The 23,629-nt window shown below is 60.6% G+C and overlaps 1 protein-coding gene across 3 annotated transcripts in view; it reads right to left on the bottom strand.

The window, feature by feature from the left end:
- Nucleotides 1-23,629, bottom strand: part of LRP5 (LDL receptor related protein 5) — a 76,663-nt gene that overhangs the window by 20,877 nt on the left and 32,157 nt on the right. For 2 of the 3 annotated variants that reach the window (XM_079786914.1, XM_079786913.1), the window contains exons 3-11: nt 23,368-23,565; nt 22,719-22,915; nt 21,968-22,099; nt 10,265-10,661; nt 8,856-9,027; nt 6,538-6,754; nt 4,454-4,743; nt 2,430-2,656; nt 1,000-1,184 (exon numbers count right to left, since the gene is read on the bottom strand). In XM_079786914.1, the coding sequence (XP_079643040.1) occupies nt 1,000-1,184; nt 2,430-2,656; nt 4,454-4,743; nt 6,538-6,754; nt 8,856-9,027; nt 10,265-10,661; nt 21,968-22,099; nt 22,719-22,915; nt 23,368-23,565 (2,015 nt within the window). Of the gene's footprint in view, nt 1-999; nt 1,185-2,429; nt 2,657-4,453; nt 4,744-6,537; nt 6,755-8,855; nt 9,028-10,264; nt 10,662-21,967; nt 22,152-22,195; nt 22,254-22,718; nt 22,916-23,367; nt 23,566-23,629 lie in introns of those variants that run through there. The other variant, XM_079786915.1, reaches the window with a different exon arrangement.

Raw genomic sequence — 23,629 nt, 5'->3', positions numbered from 1 at the left:
TGCGCCTGCAGCATCCGGACAAGCGTGTGGGTGGCAGCCACTGGCTGTGAGAGCCACGGGCTGGACACAAGCCAAACGCTCATCAACAGCAGAATGGAGGAAAGCCCTCCTATGCCTCAGTTTCCTCATCTATAACATGGGCGCAACCACGCCCTCCCCGGGTGACAGCAGCAGAGAGGAGGGAGGAAGCCAGAGTCTTTCCGCTGCACAGCCCCGCCCCACGACCCCACAGAGCTGACAGGACTACGCCCCTCCACCAGGACAGAGCCCAGAGTTACGTGTTCTGGGTTCAGATCCTGCCCCTAGTGCTGGGTGACTTGGAACGATGTGTTTTTCACCTAATCCCAGGGTGTTGGGTGTGGCTTGTGAGTGGTCCCAGAACAAGACCTAGCACGTAGTAGGTGCTCAGGGTGAAGACTGAGTGTGTGGCCCTGGCATCTGAGCGGCACTCTATGACCTGAGCCAAGCCCTGTGACCTCCCTGGGCCTGTTTCCCCATCAGTGAAAGCCTAAGCCGTGTGGTGCCGTGTCAAATCAGAGTGCTGGCCCAGGGCTTAGCCGGAGCCAGAAACTGTGGTCACGGGCCTCTGTCGACACGCCCACGGCACAGTGCGGAAAGGGACAGCCCTCAAGAGAGGGGACACTGCCTAACCGGTTTGGCTCAGTGGATAGAGCGTCAGCCTGCGGACTCAAGGGTCCCGGGTTCGATTCCGGTCAAGGGCATATACTTTGGTTTCGGGCACATCCCCAGTGGGGAGTATGCAGGAGGCAGCTGATTGATGTTTCTCTCTCATCGATGTTTCTAACTCTCTATCCCTCTCCCTTCCTCTCTGTAAAAAAATCAATAAAAATACATATTTTAAAAAAAATAGAGAGGGGAAGTTGGATGCCCACACCTCCTGGGGGACTCGAAGGCCAGAGGGCACAGTGCAGGGGGGCTGCGAGGTGACCGATGCTCCAGCCAAGGACACCCATCCCCGCAGGACCCCCCGGCCCTCACCCAGCATGTTGGATGACTCGATCATGTTGGTGTCCAGGTCTGTCCAGTAGAGACGCTGGTCCGCGTAGTCTATGGTGAGGTCATTGGCCCGGCCCACCTTGTCCACCAGCGTCATGCAGTTGGTCCCGTCCATGAAGGCCCGCACGATCCTTGGCTTGCCGCCCCACTCGGTCCAGTAGATGTAGCTGCAAGACACGGAGAAAGGCAGGTCGGTCTCAGATGCGCCCACACCCTCGGCCAGGCGGGGAACGCGGCCGCCACCGTCTCCTAAGCTTGGTCCTCCCCGGCCCCGAGAAAGCCACTTCCACAACATCCCTCCAGGAAGCAGGGAGGAGGCCAGACCCCCGAGCCCCTGCCACCCGCCATCCTGAGGGGCCGTCACCGTGACACCTCCTGCCGCCTGAATGCCCGCAGCAGCTCACCTGCAGGGGAAGCGTGGCCACCCCATTTACAGGCACAAACAGGGGCACAGACGAGGGGGCCAGGTAACAGGGCCACCAGGCTGGAGCGCCTTTGTCAAGGACAAATGCTAACTAATCCGGACGGGATACTGGGTGGCAGGGGAGCCAGGACGAACGTGGGCCAAGCAGGATGTAGAGAGCAGGACGCAGGTCCCGAGGCAGCAGGGCCAGGATGCACACAGCTCTGCCGCCTCCCGACCGCTCCACGAAGAGAGACCCCCGTCCTCCTCCCAGAACCAGGCACGTGGGACTTGCCCTTTGGCTAAAAGCTGGACCTCTCTGTTCTGCCGTCCCTAATGGGCATGCGGCAGGCCGGGTTTGGGGTGCTCCCTACGCATGACTGATGCCTTATGGGGTGCTCAGAACAGGAATCTCGGTGAGAGGGAGACGCCCCCTCCACCACACCCCAGCCCCAATGCCCCGGGGCAGAGCCCAGGCCTCCCACACAAAGCATGGTGTTAACCCCTGGCTAAGGGGAATCCCAGGGGCTCAAAGCCAGCTCCGAGAAGGCGGAGCCTGGTGACACGGGGCGAGGGGAAGAACAGCACTTCCTGGCCCGGCCCTGCTCTGACTGGTTGTGTGGCCTTGGGAAGGTACTCAGCTTCTCTGAGCCTGTTTCCACCTCTGTAAAATCAGGAACAAAAACACGCCCCCCCCCCCCCCCCCCGCCCCCAAAGCCTCCTGGACGCTGCAGTGAGACAACCCACGTGAAAGCGCCCCGTGCAGGGCCTGGGACAGTGGCTGCCACTCCTCCCTCGGCTCTGGGCCTCAGTTTCCCCATGAAACAAACCACATGCTCTCCGAAGGTGCAGCCAGCCCTGGCCACCTCAACGCAGGCGGCGGCCAGTGCCGCTCCAATCACAGAGAGCCAGCTGGCAGCCACGCCTCGGCCTCAGTCGTCCCCGTGCTGGCTGACACAGAGGTGGGAGGGGGACAGGGACCCACGTGCCCGACAAAAACGGTCCTTACCCCTTGGTGGGGTCCAGGGCCAGCGACCGCGGGTTGTCCAAGTCCCTCCACACGAGGACCTGCCGGAACTGCCCGTCCAGCCGGGCCACTTCGATCCTGTTGGTCCCGGTGTCCGCCCAGTAGAGGTTCTTGCCCATCCAGTCGACGGCCATGCCTTCCGGGTAGTCGAGGCCGAACTCGATCACGTGCTCCACCGAGCTCCCGTTCAGGAAGGCGCGGCTGATGGTCTGGGGGGGCGGGGCAGAGGCCACGGTTAGGAACCAGCGTTCGGGGCAGACATTTAACTATGAGCTGCTCCGCCACCTGGAGCAGCTGCTCACCACATTGGTGACCAGATCACCAACTGCAAGTTTCAAAGTAAACTGGTCAACCATAAACATTTTAAAAAAACAGTTATGTTATTTTTATATGTAATATTAGAGGCCCGGTGCACGAATTCATGCATGGGTGGGGTCGTCAGTCCACCCCGATTGGGGCCGATCGGGCCAGGCCGGCCAGGGACAGGGACCGCAGGCAGTTGGGTGGGGCTGATTGGGGCACCGATCGGGCCAGTTGGCCGCCACAGTGTGCGTCATAGTGACCAGTCGTTCTGGTCATTCCATCGTTCTGGTCGCTTGGCTTATATACATAGAGATATGTTTTATAACTATATGTTTTATATACTTATAAACCAAAATAAATTATCAGTAAATTACATATTATACATACCTCTATGTATATATGTATCATGAACCTTAAAAACAGCCATGTCTTCCACTCACTAATCCTCCTGAAATTGCACCCAAAGGAATGAACATAAATACAAAAGCTACTGGAAATACCGAAGGGGCTTTGCACGCGAGACCTTCGCCGCTGTGGATGCTGAGAGCTGGGAGAAGTGGAAGTGACCAGAAAACCCATACAATAAAGGAATGGTCATGTAACCAGGGAACAGCTGTGCAGTGGAATTTTTTACACTGTTAAAGAGTTTGTAAAAGGCTAACAAAATAAATGCCTGTTAAAATGCTAAGTGGAAAAGACCAGGAAACAGAATTCCATGCAACGTATGATTGTGAAGAAGAGAAATACTATCATAGGGGGAAAAAACCCTCAAAGGAAATACACAGAAGTGTGAGGGATGGTTAAGTTGGGTGATGGGTGGTTTTTATTTTCTTCTTTATACTTTTCTGTGTATTTCCCTCTTCCTGCAATGAACCCTGGTGACTTTTAAAGTCAGAAAAATCTTCCAGAAGCATCACATAAATGGTAGAATAGAAGACAGGTGGGCTAATCAGCTCGAGCTGTAAACACTGCACTTCGGAACAGGGGTCGGCAAACTGGTTCTGTAAAGGGGCACTAAATGTCCTAGGCTTCACGGGGCGCACGGACCTGTCCCAGGTCAACCTAGTGGCACAAAGGCAGGCGTGGGCAATCCGTAAACAAAGGGGCATCGCCCGTTCACATAAAACTCCATTTACAAGAGGAGGAGGCCAGCCCTCGGACCAGCTGCCAAGCCCTGCTTTCCTTGTACTTATCCAGGATGTTCAGACCTGCACGTGAATGAAGGGTTTGCTAAGCAAGTGCACACTGGGAGGGAGTGGGCGGGTGATGCTAAGGACAGTGTCACAGACGTCTCTCGGCTTCCCAATCGCTCTAGAAAAGCTCATTTGTGGGTCTCCTGGATCTGCTCACTGTAATCATTCATGTTCGTTTATTAAAACAGGCTCACTAATGTTTTATTGGCTTGAGTCGAGTTACAAATATTTTTAAAAATTGCCCAACCGGCGTGGGTCAGTGGTTGAGCATCAACCTATGAACCAGGAGGTTGCTGTTCAAGGCACATGCCTGGGATATGGGCTCCATTTCCAGTAGGGGGCGTGCAGGAGGCAGCTGATCAATGATTCTCTCTCATCCTTGATGTTTCTATCTCTCTCTCTCTCCCTCTCCCTTCCTCTCTCTGAAATCAAATTTTTTTAAAAAAATTAAAAGCCTCTGAGGCAGCCCCCTGCAGGCCAGGCTGTGTGCAGACACCTGGCACACTGTACCTTCAGGCTGACGTCCGTCCAATAGATGTGATTGTTGGACACGTCGAAGTCCAGCGCGGAGGCCTCCTTGACGCCCGTGAGCGGGATGGCCACGTCGTTGTTGTTGGTCTCGAGGGAGATCCTGTGGATGGTGGCCCTGCTGGTGAACACCAGGAAGGCCTCGGGGACGATGCAGGTCTTCATGTCGCTCAGCAGCTCCAGGCCGATGGGGCAGCCGCACTTGGTGGCCCGGGGTGTGAAGAAGCACAGGTGGCTGCAGCCCCCGTTCTGGTCCGCACACGGGTTGGTCCCTGGAAGGCAACACACAGGCCCCACACGTCAGCAGCCCGGCAGAGAGCGTGCCCTCGATCCACAGTCACGTGTGGCTTCATCTCCAGCAGACACACATGGGGACCCTGGGTGGAGAGAACGGGAGCCCAGGCCTCCCCTGGTGCTGGAGAGGCAGTGACGAGGGTCCCAGCGGGTCCCCGTGTGCTGACTGGCTCGGACCACACAGCGATCTGGGAGGGAGAAGCTAGTCCCATCCCTGTTTTTCGTCGAGGAAACAGAGTGTGGAGAGGTGAGAGAAGGTGACACAGTTAGGAAGCTAGGAAGCAGCTCAGTGAGAACAAGAGCCAGGAGGTCTAGCCGCCTGGCCCGAGCTCCGACCCAGGGTGGACGCAATGACGACACGAGGCCACGACAACCGTCGTCCCTCCCGGGGCCGGACTCCTGGCCTGCTGCCCGGACCGGAGCCCGAGCCCCCACTCAGAGGCTTCCTCCGATTCACAGACTCTCTTGGTGACCTCAAGAACTCAGATGTGCCCAGGACGGCCAGACACAACTCTTTTACTCACGCAGATGGTCCTCAGCACGCTCACTTATTTCTGGCCAGCCTGTTAGCCGCACTGATCTACTGGGGTGCTGTTAAAATTGGCTCTAACTTAATGTCAAGTATTTCAGCTAAAAAAAGAATGCTTTTCCCCGTCTCTCTCAGTAAATCCTGATGAGACAGAGAGAGAGAGTGGGATGAGCCTAATTTCTCAACTTTAAACCACACCCTGTGGATATATCTTCTTCTTTTTTTATCATCTCTGGGGTTTTGTTTTTTTAAACCATCACTCACAGTGGCCCCACCGCCCACATTGGGGGATGAGTGTGTTTTACGAGGTGGCTGTAAACGGGAGCGTGCAATTCCATCATTTCTGTCTCAGGAGTGCAGGTTGGGACTCAAGGCCCCCGAGATGCAGAAACAGTGGCGGCTCCCAGGTCAGCCCCCTCGGCCTCACCTCCAGGCCTTTGCTCAGCCGTCCCTTCTTCCCGCAAACCCTACTCCCCACCTGCTCCTGAAATTCCAAGCTCCAATGATCCTCCCTTGCATTTTAAAGCCAGGCATTCCTCTAACATCCCAGCTAGAGCCACCGCCTGGGAGCTAAGGGGAGTCTCACCCGCCCGACTGTAAGTACTGGAGGGCGAAGGTCCGCTGAGCGCCATGTGCAGGCGCTGTGCCAGCCACAGGGCCTCAGCTGGGAGCAGAGCCCTGCCCCATGGAGCCCGCAGCCCCCCATCCTGGCCCAGCCCACCTGGACACTACTCTGTCCGGTGTAGCTGGTGGACCTGCGCTTGGAATCCTTTTGCTAAAGAGACAAAATTGCATGAAGGGAGCTTTTTGCAAATCTTGGCGATGAGGTGGAGGCAGACTCCGGCATGAGTCCCAGCTCGGCCACCGTTAGCTGCGTGGCTTTATCCCCAACGTGAATGGGCAATATCGTAATTAGCATCTAGGGTGGCTTTGGGCACTAAGGCACACAGCAGGCGCTCAATAAGTGCTGGCCATTCTTGTAACAGTTACTGCCAGCAGCCCCAGTCCACATCTACTGCCTCGACACTATCCCCGGTCAGGACACCGCCCCATGCCCACCCACCCCTAACCACACATGCTCACCATCTCCTGCCCTGCCCAGACCGCAGTGAAGCTCCCCAGCTGGACACTTCTGCTCCCCAAAATGGGCCGCCCGTGGACCAAAGGGCAGCCGCAGCCCTGTAGCTTCTTCCGCACACCAGCTGGCACGGCAGACCCATGGCTGGAGGCGGACCAGACTCACCGACGACCTTGGCCACGTTCACGGCCTTGAGCCCCATCAGGTCGGGCAGCTGGTCGATGATGACGTCCCGGCTGGCCTTGACCTTGTGCACACGCTCGATGCTCCGACGCTGCCAGTCGGTCCAGTAGATGAAGTCCCCCAGCAGCGTGAACCCGAAAATGTGCGGCAGCTTGTCCTCCAGGAGCATCCGCCGCTTTGTCCCGTCGACGTTGATCACCTGGCGGACGGAGACACACGTCTGAACCAGCCTGGGCCTGAGCTGCCTAGAGCAGGCCGCGCCCGCCTCCACGAGCCTCTGCTCCATCTGCACCTCGCCCGGCCTCCACAGCGAGGACCAGGGCAGGGCCTCTCCTCGCAGCCCCCCTCTCTGGGCGGATGCTGTGCTGAGAGGGGCAGCGTGGTTGGGAACAGGTGAGGCCAACAGGTGGCTCCTCCCACCACGGCTGCTCAACTGGTGGTGGCTGCCCGGTACCAAGGCTGGTCTCAGCCCAGGGGTGGGCTCCACGGGAAGCAAAGCCTGCCCAGGGCAGCACAGGGAGCCCGGACCACACTCGGGACACGGCGCTGAGTTTCAGAAGTCCGAACAACCGCAGCACTGCGGGCCCTGGGCACGGTCACCCACTTATCTACTGGGGCGCTGGTAGACGAGCTTCCCGCCCGGTCAGGACCAGGTGAGGCTGAGGGCGCTCTGGTTCTGACTGAGCTGTGGCTCCAGGACGCCTCCCATCCCCGCACACCAGCGCCGGTGACTCCGAGAGGCACAAGCCGAGCCCTTCTCCTGAGTCGGTGCTGATGAAAAGCACCGACCACAAAAGCCACGGAGGAGAAAAATGCCGCCCAACACAAACACGCCGTACCCCACCGGAACACACACACCGGCTAAGGTGGGATTCTGATGACAGGGCACCGTGTCGGAGCTTCTGTTAAAAGGAAGACGATAAAAACACAACACGCACGCCGTGGGCTTTCAGGCCCCGGTGAAAGCGACACGCGAGTCGAAGCAGGTCTCGGCAGGCCTCCCTCCCGCAGACAGATGGTTTCCAGCTCATCAGAAAAGCGAACGCCCTCTGCTCGCGGGCGGCCACACCGGACAGAGCGAATGTGTGTGGAGCAGAAAGACCTGGGTCCTCTGTTGTTGGGCATTCCGGACAAAGCCGCTGGGCCACGCGGCAGGGCCAGCCGCCAGGGCCCCACCTCAGCTCTGCCCATGGCCCAGTCCCTGCATCCCAGGGATCTAAGCTTCTCCTCCTGAAACTCAACCCAGGGAACTTAACCAAGCGAAGAACTACAGCTGGGCCCCAACCTGGGGCCACTCCCTCGGACTGGAAGGCCCTGGGCCCAGGTGTGGGTCCTGAAAGCAGCTCCACGCGGGCGGCTCCGGCGAGCAGCCGGGTGCGAGCCCCAGGTTAGACCACCCCCTTGTGCCACAAACTGGGGAGTGGCCGCCTCACCTGGAAGGCAGCCTCAGGTTGTATGGATTTCCGAGCGGAACTCTGGGCGCCACTTCCTGGCCCCTCAGGGCCCCAGTACAGTTGAGCAACACGGAGCTCAGGGGCGCCGACCACCCCCGTGCCGTCGAGAATCCGAGTGTAACTTCTGACTCCTCCCAAACCTAACTACTGACAGCCGACTGCTGACTGGCAGCCTTCGCGACAACACAGTTGATTGACACTAATTTTGTATACGCATTATATTACTGCATTCTTACAATAAAGTAAGCCAAGGGAAAGAAATGTTACTAAGAAAACCTTAAGAGAAAACAAATTACTGGAAACAACCCGCGTATAAGCGGACCCAGGCAATCAAACCGAGTTGTTTAAGGGTCAGCTGTGGATGGCGGGTGATGGGCTAACTCTCTGAATCGGTCTGGGTGCGGGTTCCCGTTCTGGCCCCACAACAGGAAGGTACAAAAAGGCGATGAAAACACGCTAGGTGGGCCATGGCCAGCGTGGCTCTGTGACTGAGTGTCGACCTATAAACCAGGAGGTCACGTTTCAATTCCAGGTCAGGGCTCGAGCCTCAGTGGGGGGCGTGCAGGAGGCAGCCGATCAATGATTCTCTCTCATCACTGATGTTTCTCTCCCTCTCCCTTCCTCTCTGAAATCAATAAAAAATATTTATTTTTTTAAAAAAGAAATGTATTGTAATTATTAAATGAGGATTCTATTTGGCCAACTAACAGAGCCCAGGTCCTGGCACACACAGGGGTCGGGGGCAGGGCATGGGGGGCGGGGACAGGCTTGGCCTCTGCCAAAAAAGCTCAGGGCATCAATACTGAACCGCTTCCTGACCCGATGCTCACCGTGGGGACGGCTCACCTCAATTTTGTCCGTCTTGGCGTCTCCCCAGTAGAGCTTCCCCTCTTGCAGGTCCAGGGCCAAGCCGTTGGGCCAGCCGAGGGACGTGTTCACCAGGACGCGCCGCTCCTGCCCGTCGAGGTTGGCGCACTCAATTTTGGGGTTTTCCCCCCAGTCCGTCCAGTACATGAGGCTGGAGAAGAAGAAGCACGTGTCCGTGACAGTGTCCGTCTGTCTTGTCCCCGCTGCATCCCCAGGGCTGAGAACCGCGCCCGAGCGTCGCGTGGGAGGAGCTCGGGAAATGCCGGCCCACGGGACGGATGGGCGCCGAGCCCGTCTGCAGGACCGGGGACTCCACGGGGACAGGGTGCCCCAGGTGTGGGCCTCATGCTCGGGGCCCCTGGGCTGGAAGGACCAGCAGAGAGCAGACGCCCTGACGAGGGACCTGGGGGTTGGGGAGGCCGAGCGCCGAGAGGGAGGAAGAGGCCAAGTGGAACCTTCTCCGAAGAGCCGAGGGGCTCCCGTGTGCAAAGCCGGGGACACGTTCTCTGTGGCCCCGAGAAGCAAAAGGAGACCCTGCGGCGGCAGCTCCAGGAAGAGGGCTGAGCACTCGGACAACCTGCCTGAGCTGTGCCCGACCCTCGGACCTCACACACCCGACTCCCGGCCCCATTTCCCGGGGCCTCCGACCCAGAGCTGGGAGGGGCCTTGGAGTCTGCTCCCCCACCCCCAGCGGAGAGCAACCCCGAGCCACAGTCCCTACCCTGGGGCCGGCAGTGAGCACTCTGGCTCCTGCCCCTCACACCGGGGGGGGCTGCTCTCATCCTTGCCCATCTCCTTGGGGGACAGTCCTGCCCTTGGCAGCTGACCCAGAGCCGCATCCGTCTCCCGGCCTCACCTTGAGCAAGTCCCTTCACCTCTCTGGGCTTCAGCTTCCTCCACTGTTCAACCGCCCCCACGGGGTCAGGGGGGAGGAGAAGCTTTAACTACAGAAGCACAGAATGTGCTCAGAAGAGGCCAGCCCCTGCGTGGTGAGGGCTGCAGCGCCCGTCCCTTCGGCTGCCGTTATCAGCCCAGAGCTCACCCTGGGGGCCGGTCCATTTTGCAGACAGAGATTGAAGCCCAGCGGGGGAAATGACTCACCCCAGGTCTCCAGGGCTTTCTATACACACACACCACAGCCCGTCAGAGCTCCTCAGAGTCTGGTCCCCGGGCCGGCAGCAGAAGCATCCCTCGAGAGGGTATTAGAAACGCAAGTGCTGGGGTCCCACCCAGACCTCCTGTGTCAGAGCCCGGGGACCAGGCCCGGCCGTGTGCGTCTTAAGGAGCCCTCCTCAGGGGATTCTGACGCAGGAGGAGGTTCCAGAACTTCTGTTTATCCTGACTGCCAGCTCCCGCCAGGTGGGGAGGCCCGCCCGCCCCAGCCTCACCCCATCATCGGGTGCAGCGCGATGGCCCGGGGCTCGTCCAGGTCCTCGGACACCAGGATCTTGCGGGAGGTGCCGTTGAGGCGCGTCACCTCGATGCGGTCCGTGCCCGTGTCAGTCCAGTAGAGGTTCCGGGCCACCCAGTCGACCGCGATGCCGTCGGGGTCATTGATCTCGGTGTTGACCAGCGTCTGCGCCCCCGACCCGTCCAGGTGCGCCCTGCGGATGGCCCGCACCTCATCGTCCGTCCAGTAGACGTAGCCCTCCAGCGGGTCGTAGTCGATGGCGATGGCGTGCCGAATATCATCGACCTGCAGGACGATGTCGGTGAAGTCTGGCGTGTCCAGCGAGATCCTCCGCAGGTCCGTCCGCCGCGCCAGCAGCAGCACCTCCTCGGCCCCTGTGGGTACACGAGCAGTGGGGTGAGGCCTGCGCAGGACAAGAGACTGAGCCCGGGGTGGGCACGGCAGGGGAGGGGCTCAGCAGGTCCCCAGAGGTAACGTTAGGTAACGTTCACTAGATCTGCCTACACAGTCACCAGTTCATCCTCAAAGGAGCTCTCCAAGGCTGGCACTGTTTGTATCACCGTATGATAGAGGAGAAAACAGAGGCACAGAGAGGTCAAGCAACCAGCTGAAAGCCACACAGCCATCTGGTATCAACCGCTGCACAGCCTAAGAGCTGCCTCACCAGCCCCAACTCTAAGTCCTGCCTGGGCACTGGGCTCCAGACCCCTCTGGCGGTCCCATTGGGCCCCACCTTCTCTACATGCTCACCCTCTGTGGCTCAGCTCAAAGGCCACTTCTTCCCTGAAGCCTCCCCTACTCTGCCTACCCCACAAGGCAGCCTCATGTCCCACAACCACACCTATCATCGCAGTCTGATTCCTTCCCAGGTGGCCGCTCATGGACCAGGTGAGCGCCTGGGACAGGCGCCCCAGGCTTCCTCTTTGTCACCCAACAGAATTAACATCTGGTGCTGTCCTGGGTCCTCCAGAACTCCCAGCAGGAGGGGCACATGGAGCCTCATGTGGACTCGGGGACCCTGGGGTGCTCCCAACCCTGACCTGAACACCACCGGAGACTGCTGGGCCAGCACGTGGCCCTCACCCAGAGTCGGGCCGTCATTCACTCCTTCATTCTGGCCCTTTCTGGCCTCAAGGATCCACAGAACCAAGATAGGGCCCAGAGACCACTTCTGGCACTTTGGGGCCACTTACCTGGTTTGATGTAAGGCCCAGAACGGGGAGGGACCCCACGGAAGTCACAAGCATGACAGGATGCAGACAGGGACAGAACTGCCGGCACCTCCCTCATGCCCTGGCTCCCAGGCCCCCGGGCCCAGCCAACCGCCCGGCCTCCTCAGCGCCATTGGTGGTCGGATCTCCTGTACCTCAATGCTAGCTTCTTGCCTCCAGGGCCAAGCCCTCCAACAGGTGCCCTGCATTTGTCCGGCTTCAAGGCCCAGAGTTCATCATCTGATGCCTCCACTAGAGGGCGCACACATGCCAGCCATGGCTTCAGGAACCCAGGACCGGGAAAACTGAGCAGGCCTTGGGAAAAGGGAGGCAGCCGGAGTGCGCGACTAAGCCGGACCCTTCGGAGACCCGAGTTCAGATGTAGTTAGAGGTGTTCACGCAAGTTCAGATTCGATGTGTGTGGGAGGAAGAGGAGAAGAATTCTGAATTGCAACAGACCGTCTTCCTCTGGGCTCCATTCCCAAAAGGTTCTGTGGACATCTGACCTGTCCTTAAAGGCCCCGCTCACAGGCCTCCTCCTCCCCTAAAAGCCATTCCTGCCTCACCTCCCCAGCGCATGGGCTGACCACACTCACGCACTGTTGGCCCCTCTGCCTGGGCACCACCCTTGGGGATTCTGCCCCCTCGCTCTCCGCAGCCCCAGCACAAGGCCAGGCTCAGAGCAAGTGCCAACATCCTAGGACAAGCTGGGAGAATTCCGGGCAGGAACCTCCAGCACTGCCTCTGCTGTGTGACTGTGGGCAGGTCCCTAACCCTCTCTGGGCCTTGGTTTCCTCATTTATAGTGAAGAATCAGCCCGACCCTCTCTGGAGCCCTGATATCAAGGAGACCTTACTCCACAGAAGGTTCTGGCTTCATCTGCCATGGGAGGAGTGGGGGGTGGACGGAGCCCCCCAGGGCACGACCAGGAAGAGCCCGGTCCCAGAGGGCATCTGCAGAACTTTCCAAAGAGGGAAGGTCGGGCAGCCTCACTGTGCGAGACGTACGAGTGTACGTCAAACCGCACTTGACCTCAAGTAGCACCGCAACCACAACCCCACAGAAAAGGCTGGTCCCGAGGGAAACCGACACTTGGCCCCGAAACACACTTGGAGCCTGTTTTGCCTGTCACTGTTCCCATGATCCTCCAGACACAGTCACCTGAAAGGGCACAAACCTCACACCAACCCGACGGTGCCCCATTTTACCGACGAAGAACCGGATGCACGGAGAGGTTAGGTTCCCCGCCCAGGCACACAGCAGCGAGTGGGGAAATAAGGTCCCACCAACTCTGATCCCTGAAGTTGGCACAGGCCAGCTGCCCAGCCGGCTCGGTCACCCACCACTACTTCTGAGGGCAGCTGCCTGCAGCAGGTCCTGGACAGGTGCTGGCGCTGGGGGTGAAAAAAACGGATCAGCCCCCCTGATGTCCCTGGGGTCACAGGGCAGAGACCACCCGTGAATCAGTGCCAGGAAGGAAACTGGGGTACGGGGACAGTTGATTGAAGCTGGGGGTTTGGCCTCCAGTTCAAAGAGCTTCTGGGATTCGTGTGGTCGTGACCTTCAGCAGGTTCAGGCAGAGTGTGCCCAACGGGCACAGAGCCACCAGGGGCTACGTGTGCCCAGCCCCAGCCCTCCAGTACCAGGTCAACACAAAGCCTGGAGCACCCCCCCCCCATCAGGGAACCCCATTATCAGTGTCCCTCAGAAAAAAGCCTCGGCTGGCGGCTGGCGACTAAGGCGGTGATTAATTGCTGGGATAAATTAGTGGGTGTTAATTGACTCCAAAGGGGGGTCTCCCACACCCCATCGGCTGCAGAGCCTTTGAGGTTCTTATTTGAACTTCGCCTAGAAAATGAGAAAAATGCAGAGACCCCGATACCAGGAGGGAGTCAGGGAGGGAGCCACAGCTCAGCACGTTTGCCTGACGGTCTGAGGAGGCCCAGACCGTGCCCAGCAGGGAGGTAGCAGGGCGCTCCGTCCAGGGCCAGGCCAGTGCGGGCGCAGAGAGAGCCACTGGCCTGGGCCCTGAGGCCACTCCCCAAGGCTGCTGCCCACAGGTAATCCCCCAGGGTCGTCCGTACAAGGTCAGAGCAGCAGCCGGGCCGCGGGCCACCTGGGGGTGGGTGCAGGGCACCGTGCCGGGCGGTGAGGCGGAGGGGCCGACCCCCTCCCTGGGACCAGACACGAAGCCCGGGTGGGAGTTTGTTTAAACACCAGGGAAGTAAACTGTTTAGAAACTAACAGTTTGGCCAAATGGTTTTCCTTGGGGTTGTCTAAACAAATAGCCGGCCTCGCAGCGCTGCCAAGGAAAGTGAAACCTTCCCCTCCCTGGCTGGGCAGCAGTCCCTGGAGCCTCCTCCTTGGGGGGGGGGGGGGGGGGCCTGACCGCGCCCCTTCCTCCCTGCACGCACACACCCCGGGGCAAGAAGGCAGCACCTCGGCCTCGGGGCCGAGCACGGGCTGCCGGGCACAGGCCAGGTCGGACATGGCCTTCCTGGCAGAGGGTGTTCGAACTTGAGGGGTGGCCTGATGTCACCCCCCCACACTCCCTGCCAACATCCACCCAGGCCAAGCGCCCTCCGCCCCAGGCGCCATCCCTGTGCCAGCCTGGGATCACACAGACAAGGTGAGACACAGAGGGGGCGGCTGGAACGCACGGCCACACACTGGGGGGCTTACACCAGTGGAAACAGACTCCCTCACGGCCTGGAAGCCGGAAGTCAAACCTCAAGGTCTGGCAGGCCGTGCTCTCCGCAGGCTGCAGGAGAGGGTCCCTCCCGCCTCTTCCAGCTTCGGGTGGTCGCTGGCCATCCTGCCGCTCCAGTCCGGGGCTCGGCTCAGCTCGGCTCGCGGCTGCCTCACTCCTCTCTGCCGCCATCTGCACGCGGCCTCCTCCCCAAGTGTCTGTGTCTACGTTTCCCCCTTACAGGGTCACCAGCCATTAGGGCCCACCCCCCACCCTCCCCCAGGGTGACTATCTTCACTGGAGCATCTGAGAAGACCTTCTTTCCAAGCCGGTCACCTTCACAGGTTCCTGGGGGGACACAATCCAACCCACACCCGGTGGGGAGCAGAGTGTGAAAGGAAAGGTTTCGCAGAAGCTCCAAGGGAGGGAACTCCGGGCAAAAGCAACAGCCTGGGCAACAGCAGGAAGGCCGAGCAGCAGCCCACCTGCAGCTGGAGGGGGGCGGGGGGGGCAGGACGGGCGCTGACCTATCAACGCCCCCCATCAGGGCATCAGGCAGATCTGAGCACGGCCGGGGCCCACCGAGGGTTTGCGTTGTCACACAGGCCACAGCTCTTCCCGGACAGCTCTGGGCGCAGCCCTGTCTTCGAGGACGCCCGGTGCACACCGCACGCTGCGCACCCCGCAGGAGCCCAGCCGCAGGGCAACACGCAACCCTGAGACACGCCGGCAGAAAGCCCGTGCGAGTGTCCGCAGCGTCATGTCTGCAGCCCAGGCCCTCCTCGTCTGCAGCAGACGCCCGCACGCGCTCTCTGCAAAGGGCCAGGGAAAACGGCCCGGCTTCGCCACAGGCACCCCACACGTTCACTGCAGCCCGAAGCCGCCACGGGGAGGCGTAAGCAAAAGTGGGCAAGCGTCCTCCGTGGACACTGAATGTGAACGTCCCATCCTGTCCCACGTCACAAAACGTTCTCCTTGGGAATTTTTTTTTTTTTTTTTGCACACACGTAAAAATGTCAAAACCATTCTTAACGCCCAGGCTGCACAAAAACAGGCAGCGAGCCATCTGCCCACAGGCGGTTTGCTAACCCTCGTGTGAAAAGTACACAATTTTTCACAATGTGAGAGAGTAAGTTCTAGTGACGGGAAACCGTGTAAGAGGGAGAGCGGACTCAGGGAAATCAACCATACGCTTCCCTCCATTTTCCTGTCAACCTCGAACTGCTCCAAAATTAGAGTCTATTACTTTTTTTAATTAAAGGCAGATAAGTCCATCAGAAAGCCACCCAAACCCCAGCAATGCACAGGCGAAGACCATAAACGCAAAGTAACAGGAGAAACAGCACAGGAGGTAAACATGAAAAACGAGGAACCTCTCGGTAATGTGCAAACAGGAGAGGCCTGCGCTGCCACCTCGGGTGGAGAGAGACTTGTGGTCTCCGTGTGGGTGCCGCCTGTCCCTGCCTCCCAGGGGACCGACAGGGCACACACTCCCTGGACGGCAACACGGCTCAGGGACCCTCTCACCCAGCAAGTTTCCCCCCCACCCACCCACCCAACCCCCTCCGTGAACCCAGCCCAAGGCGCACATGGATCCCTGGTCACCGCTTCCTGGTCAGCGAGCGTCACTGCCATCTCTGCATGAAAACAGCAAAGCCCAAACCGAAGCAAAGAGCCTGTGAACAGTCTGACTGTCCCCCACACACAGCGTTAGGTGGCGGCGGGCCCTGGGCTGAGGGCGCCGCTCTGGAGCAGGCCCACGTGGGAAGCGCGCGTGAAACGGTCAGCGGGGAAGTCAGACACGACGCCACGCTGGCGATGTGAACAAACCCCGCAGAACGAGACCTGGACAAACCCCGCAGAAAAAGACGAACGAGAAACAGCAGGACACTCCGAGCAGCTCTTTCTGGGTGGCAAAGCTACGGGTGGATTTTATTTTCTCCATTATTTTTTATGGTGTTTCCCTTTCTGCAGTGAAAACACACGTGACTTTATAACAAGGAAACACCAAGGCTTTTAACACACGGGTGGGCGCACGCGGTTATCCTTCGGGGATCTGGAGGTCTAGCGGGGAGGCGGGTCGGACCCCGGCGGGTCCCCCTGGGCGACGGGGGAATGAATGACCCAGGCCTGCACGGAACTGCCGCTCGGGGACGATGTATGTGTGGCCTCCGGGTTCTGAGCGGCGTGGGAGAAAAGAGCAACAGGAGGAGGAAGGAAGGGGGCGGGGGAACCCGAAGGCCCCCCAGCCCAGGAGGAGAGCCTGCTGGCGGGCGCCCAGAGTGGGGGGCCCTGGAAGGTCCTCTCGGTGCATCTCCACACCCCAACGTGGGAACAGGGGCTTTTGTGATGAGCAGAGTAAGGACTGACCACCTCAGCCCAGACGCAAGTGGAAGGGCCCATCACCCGGCAGGCAGAGCGGACACCACCACAGGCCCCGACGAACCACTGCAGCCCAAGGTCATGGCCCAAGGACGGGCCCACCCAGAGGCCAGCACCCCCCACGCTGGGGACGGATGCAGAGAACAGCCTCCCTCCCTCACCTTCCGGACACCACTGCCGGCCTGCTCCCGGCCCCGTCTCCCTGCGGCTGCCCCACAGCGGGCAGAGCTGCCCTGGGCCACCTCCCGGGCCCGAAGCCGCGTGGAAACAGCCGGGGCCCGGCCCAGGCTGCCGTCCACTCTGCAGAGCCGAAGGCCATAAACAGCTTCACAGCAGGCAGGCGGCCGGCTTATTTTTGTTTTTCAGCAATTGATTGAGTTTCTCCACTGCCCCCCTGGGGTGAGTGGTTGGACAAAAGCTAAAACCGCAGCCCAGCATCCTGGCCCAGGAAACCGTGCCGAGTGACCGCAGGGTCACAAGGCACAGAGGAAGTGGCCGGGCCGGGCGCTGGCTCCACTGGAAACCTGAGGCCCGAGCAGCTGTCCTCCGCCGGGCCCACCCCAGGCTCCCGGAGAGGAGGCTGCAGCTGCCAGCAGTGGCAGGGGCACCGCCGGCTCAGCTCTCAAACGGGGCCGCTCCTCTGCCCAGGGGCCGGGGGCAGCCGGAGAGCGGCAAGGCCAGTGCCAGCCTGGTGACCCCCCTGCAGCCGGCCCTCCCTCCCGCCTCCAGGTGTCGGCCCCTCACGTGGTCCTCAGCCACCTGCTCTTCCCCGTCCCCTGGGGCCGCTCACCACACGGAGGCACCTGACTCCAGCCCCTTCCCCGCTTCCCCCCTGAGTGACCTGGAGCAAGCACCCTGACTCCTGCTGCCTCACAGATAAAACCCAGGTATGGATAAGGCCGCCCAGCAAGGCAGGGGGGGGGGGGGGGGTCCCCTGACAAAGCCCATGCGCCCGGCAGCCCAAGGCCACAGCCCCACCACGCGGCCCCTGCCCGTGCCACAAACACGCGCCGGGGGACCTGGCCCGCCACGCTCTGTGTGAACGAGGGGAGAGCCACACACGGAAGGCTCACGCCCCGGGCGGAGATGGGCTCGACAGAGACAGGGACACACGAGCAAAGGTGGTTTGTTGGGCAAATTAAAGGTGGGTGGCCCTGCCCTGTCAGCGCGGCTCAGTGGTTGAGCGGTGACCTAGGGACCAGGAGGTCACGGTTCGATTCCCAGTGAGGACGCATACTCGGGTTGGGGGCACGATCCCCAGTGCAGGAAGCAGCGGATCAATGATTCTCTCTCTCACCATTGATGCTTCTATCCCTCTCTCCCTCTCCCTTCCTCTCTAAAATCAATACAAATATATATACTTTTAAAAACACACCCAAAAAAAGATGGGCGGCCCTGAAACTCAGGAACGTGGGTGTGTGGGGCTCGAAAACAGTGAGTGACCTCGGTGGGGGAGAAGGCTGTGTCCCACCTCTCCGGCACGAGGCGCGGGTCTTTAAGAAGCCGTCCCAGTGCCTCTCTGAGCCAGGCACCCGTGCCGTTCCCCGAAGAGCAGGGCCGCCCCTCCCGATAATCCCCTCTGTCCTCCGTGAGATGGCCTGGCTGGGCGCATGGACACGCCCCCTGCCCTTGGGGCCCAGGCAGTGTAGGGGACGGGTGGGGTACAGACAAGCCCAGGGCCCCGAAGCGTGCCGGCCCAGCAGGCTCAAGAACAGGACTGCTATCACCCTACCCGCCCGGTGGTGGACGTCCAAACCTCGGGTCGGCTGAACCTTATGAAACTGCCACCGCTCGGGCGCAACGGTGGCGGAGCCTCAGCGGTTCACACGGCTCAATGCCAGGGCACCGCACTTCACAGTTTATAAGGCGCCCTCAGAGACATGATCGTGTTGGACCCTCAACGAGACACGAAGATTCTGCATTTCATTGGGGTGACGGCCCCTCTGTGCAGAGCCGAGGCCACACTCAGACGCCCGGATTCCCACCAAATCATGTCCCTCGGGTTAGCAAGGAGGGGAGAAGGACAGGTCCCTCCTGGCGCAGTCAGCCAGGTTGTTCCCGCGCTACAGGCACTCTTAGAGGTGACTGACCTACGTTCCCAGCACCTTCCTGGTCCTGACGTTGGTCCCATGGGAAGCCAGAACCCCTCCCTCCCTCCCGGAGGAGCCGGGGTGTCTAAACGGAGGTCTGGGGCCAAGGGGACGGGGGCTCTGGGCACAGCAAAGGCAGAGAGCCGGGCGCTCAGAGGGTGGGATGGAAGGAGCCAACAACCCACTTCTAGCGGAACAGGAGGTAACGGGTGGAAAAGACCCTCCTAGTCTCTCTCTGACGACAAGCCGGCAGCCCAAGGCATCAGCCCAGCTCCACAGGGGCGCTCTGCTCACCACCCCCAGGGCACGCGAAATCTCACAGGCAGAGGCACAGGGCCCCGCTCAGAGGAACCTAGACAGAGAACGTGCAGCCGTCACCCAATCCAGGGTGAGTCTGAGGGGCACGCGACCCGGCGGGGCGGGGCAGGTGGAGACATCCTCTGGGCAGACTGGGCTCTGCCAGGACTCGGACCCAAGAAGCCCAGAACCTGACTCTGAGGCAAGGGGAGACACCTGGGCTCGGGGCCGCCTGGGGCCAGGCTGCAGCTGGGCCGGACCGGGCAGGCTGGGAGGCAGGGCCCGCGTTGGGGTGGCCGCAGCGAGCCAGCCAGACCAGAAAGGAAAGGGCTATCGGGTCTTATCCCACAGCCAGGAGGACAGTCTTCTCCTTCCAAGAATATGGCCTGCTCTCCTCCCCTCTTTTATTCGATGTAAACGTCGGTCTTCAGGCTCAGACACAGAGAGCACGTGCTGTGTGGTTCCATTTCTAAAACATTCCGGAACAGACAACGCTAATCTGGTGCAAGAAGCCGGACCGCGGCTGTGCTGCGGGGCGGGGAGGGGGTTCTGGGCAGTGGGAAGGTTCTGTATCGGGTTCGGCGGTGGCTGCACAGGTTTATACAGCTGTCAAAGCAAATCCAACGTGCACCTAGAACCTGCACCCTTTACTGTCTGCGGGCTATGCCTCGATTTCCAACACAACACAAGTCGGTGCTCGGACTTGCCATCCCACTTCCTGGGACTGTGCAATCTCACTCTCCAGCCATTAGAAATTCACTTAGAAATTCACGGTCCGCGGCTGCGAACGGCCGCTGCCTTCCGTCTGCAGCGTCAACGCCAATCACCGCGCGGGCCACAAGGGCCTCCTTTCTTTCCCCTTTGACCTACTTCCCCGATAAGTGGCGAGACAGCCAGACGGGGAACAAATGCGCCCCTTATTCCTCAGCCCCGCGCCTCGGCTTGATCCGCCCGGACAGACAGATGGATGTGAGGCGCTCGGAGACGTCGGCCAGTTGTCAGTCTGCCCCTCAGACCCAACAGTGACGCCTCTGTTCCCCCGGCCTCGGCCGGCCACGTCCCCGCCGTCTTTCTGTTTCCTGTCCCCGCGAACATCTGCTAACACTACTCCTTGGCGAGGTGGGGCAGGCGGACCCGTAAATCACGGCGTCGGAGCCTCCCGCCTGCCCGACAGCCCGCGGTCTGGGCGGGGGACGGAGAGCCCGCCCCGGCACAGCCCGGCCACCCTGGGCGGTGAAGCCACAGGGCCCGGACGCTCCCGTGAGCCACCTACCCAGGACGTCCAGGCCCGGAGCAGGGGGTGCTCTGCCCAGAAGACCCCAGCGATGAGGAATGCGTGGGGACAAGAGTCAAAACAACAGGGGCACGTCCCACAAAGAGCCGGCCGCCGAGAGGCTGGAGCGAGGGAAGCGGCGGCCTCCTTGGACAGGGGTGGTAACTCCCAAATAAGGCCCCGCTACTGCTGTTTTTAGCCCATTCCACATAATTGGAAAAACATGGGGAAAACCAAAGCCAGCTGGGCGCCTCAGCGGGGGGAGGGGGGAGCGGCTGGAGCGGAGGGGGCGGGAGGCCGAGCGGGAGGGCGGTGGGCACTGGGATTGGGGCCCAGCCCCAAGGGGATCCTTGCATGCTGGTTTCCAGGGACAAGAGTCACTGGGTACCCCCGAGGCCCCCCTAAGCCTCTGGCAAACCTGGGGCCGCTTGGTGTGACTTCCTTCCTAGTCTCAAACCTCAGGACCCTCACCAGGGCCACTCACCAGGAGGGGCCAGGGGACCTGAGACAATGCACCCCGAGCCCAAAGGAAGGGAGTCCCGAGTCTCACACCTGGTCCACGTGGACCCCACATCCTGTCCACACAGGCATCCTGGACAGCAGCCTCTCCTCTGACCAACCCCCTGCCCCCCCCACCCCACCCCCGTGCAGAGGGGAGTCCTCTGCGCTCCCATTTCACAAGCGAGGAAACTGCAGCCAGAGGGCTGACGCGACCAGCCCCACTCCCCCGGTGCTCGGCAGCCAGAGGGCCCGCCCCCATTCCACCCTCCCCTATTAGGGGGACACTTGCACACCGCTGGGAGGCCATACCCATTTACTGGGGTCCAAGCATCACCACCACCTCAGCCCTTTTCTTGGGGAAGGCACCAACCCCCTATATAAGGCTGGCTTTCATTCACTCAAAATCAGGAAAAAATAGAATTCCCACAAATTTTCATTTCGACACCACGACGCAGACACCCGAAGCGAGAGTCCCAGGCATCTAAGTCACGCCCAAGGTCCCAGCTTCAAGTCCTGAGACATTCCTGGAATTCTGATGCACGAGGGAGCCCCCCGGGCCCCTTAACAAAAACTACCCGCATGAGTCCCCATCGGGCAAGGCGCCTGGCGGGCGCTTCTGCACAGTCCACCTTTTGGGAGGCAGTCGTGTCCACCCCCCACTCCTTCCCCAAATGCCCACATGCAGCCTGGCCCCAAACACCCCAAGTGGGCGGAGATGGCGACCAAGCCTGCAGCCAGCCACCCCTCCCTCTCCCAGAGCAGACATCACAAGCCGATCCAACACAGGGCTCGGCCAGGCATCACCAATCAACACCAGATGCAGATCCCTCTTAGTCCAGGGCCAGGCCCCAGCCGGCCCTCTCCCGGCAGCACGACTCAGCAGCAGCAAAACAGACAGAACAGAAACACCCAACAGGGAAGCAGGTTCCAATGGACGCCCACTTCCCAAAGAGCATGCCTGGACCTGCCACCTGCAGCCCCGAGGCTCAGGCACCAGCACAGAGAAGGGGACCCTTCCTTAGAAGCAGTCAGAGTCTGAGCCCTCGAAGCACCAAGTGCCTGAAAATTAAGGGGGAGAATAAGAAGGTGGGGAAATACCTCAAGCCAAGGAAAGACATGGCGCGTGGGAGAAACCAACTTAACTGGGGCGTGAACAGGTCCCATTGGGAACATGCTCTCCACCTACGTTCCCCGGGGGTTGTTATAGGACGACTACTTCCAGCGCCACGCGTCTCACCTGCCTTGCACGTCTTGCCGTTGTCCTGCAGCTGCACGCCGGTGGGGCAGGCGCACGCGTAGAAAGGCTCCCTCGGGGACAGCAGGCACAGGTGGGAGCAGCCACCATTGTCCTCCTCACACTGCGTGTGGACTGGGGAAAACGGGGCAGGGTGAGAGAAAGTTCCAGAACGGGGCCCCCCAACCTCCCATGTCCTGGGAGCCCCAGTGTGTCCCTCTGCCCCCCGACCTCCCATGTCCTGGGAGCCCCAGTGTGTCCCTCTGCCCAATCGCCATCCTCCTGAGGCATCGGGGGATCACCATGGCACCCCATCCCACCTCCCCGCTGACTCCCACCACGCCCGGCCGTCAGCCCCACCAACTCCTCCCATTTCTCCCAGCCTCCCTCACGGCCCAGGTGTGGGCATCTTTCTGCCCCGGTCCCCAATCTTCTACAAGAGGCCCTCATCTCCTTCAGGGCCCCACAAAGGACACCTCCTCCAGGAAGACCAACCTCAGCCTTCCCTGGAAGGGTCTCAGAACCTGCCTATACGGACGGTCATGACGGGGACCCCTGGAACAGCCCCCACACTAGCCCTGCAGGGGGACCCCGACCAGGCCGCTCCCCAGCCCGCCCCTGCACTCTACACACCTCCCTCTGCTCCAGCAAGCATCCCCTTTTCCCCACTAGCCTGAGGACAGGCCTCCCCCAGACCACGGGCCCCTGGGGGGAGGGGGACACCACCCCTGCCCTGCCCGCCCACCCTACTCACTGTAGGGCTGCCGCTCGGGGCTGAGCACTTGGATGTCCATGGGCGAGTAGAGAGCACGGAGGATCTCCTTACGCTTCTCCCCAGTCCTCTTGTTGCAGGCGTGGATGGAGCGGGTCTGCCAGTCGGTCCAGTACAGCGTGTCCCCCGAGAGCGTCAGGGCAAAGGGGTGCGTCAGGCTGCCCTCCACCACCTTCTGCCTGTGGGTGCGGAGGAAGACGGGTGCAGGGGCCTGCTCAAAACCCGGTCAGACCCTGGGCTTTAGGTCCACAATCCCTTGTCTGCAGATACAAAAGTCTGAAAATTGAAGGCGTTTTCTCCTCATTTAATGGCCAAACCTGTGCGTGGATGTGGGGCTATTCGTGGTCTTTTCGATTTCCCTTAGAATGAGCACTTTACATCTTGCTATAAAAATATTCGCGTGGTCGATGGCAGACGCCACCCCAGACCCTGCTCAGGGTGTGACGTCAGATGAGGTGTGTGCGCTCTATTACGGTTCTAAGTAAGAGTTCTGACGTCCTCAAGCCCCCGGGATTCAGACACAAGACCATGGGCCTGAGTTAAGGACGCCTGCCAACCTCCAGCGTGGCCTGGCCAAGGGCCTGGTGGCAGCTGGGGTGCAGTGGGGGCCCACAACTGGGCAGCCACTTACCGGAACGAGCCGTCCAGGTTGGCGCGGTGGATGAAGCTGAGCTTGGCGTCGGCCCAGTACAGCTTCTGCTCCTCCAGGTCAATGGTCAGCCCGTTGGGCCAGTAGATGTCTGAGTCCACAATGACTTTCCGGGTGCTGCCGTCCATGCCCGCCCGCTCGATTCGGGGTGTCTCACCCCAGTCTGTCCAGTACATGTACCTAAGGAGGGGGCAGGGGACAGAGGTAAGAGATCTGCTTTTTGTTTGTGTTTTCTGCCTCCACA

The sequence above is a fragment of the Cnephaeus nilssonii genome (assembly GCF_951640355.1).
Source record: "Cnephaeus nilssonii genome assembly, chromosome: 13".
Taxonomy (NCBI): domain Eukaryota; kingdom Metazoa; phylum Chordata; class Mammalia; order Chiroptera; family Vespertilionidae; genus Cnephaeus; species Cnephaeus nilssonii.
Note: the sequence above shows the minus strand (reverse complement) of the source record. Positions and strands in the feature narration are given on the sequence as shown.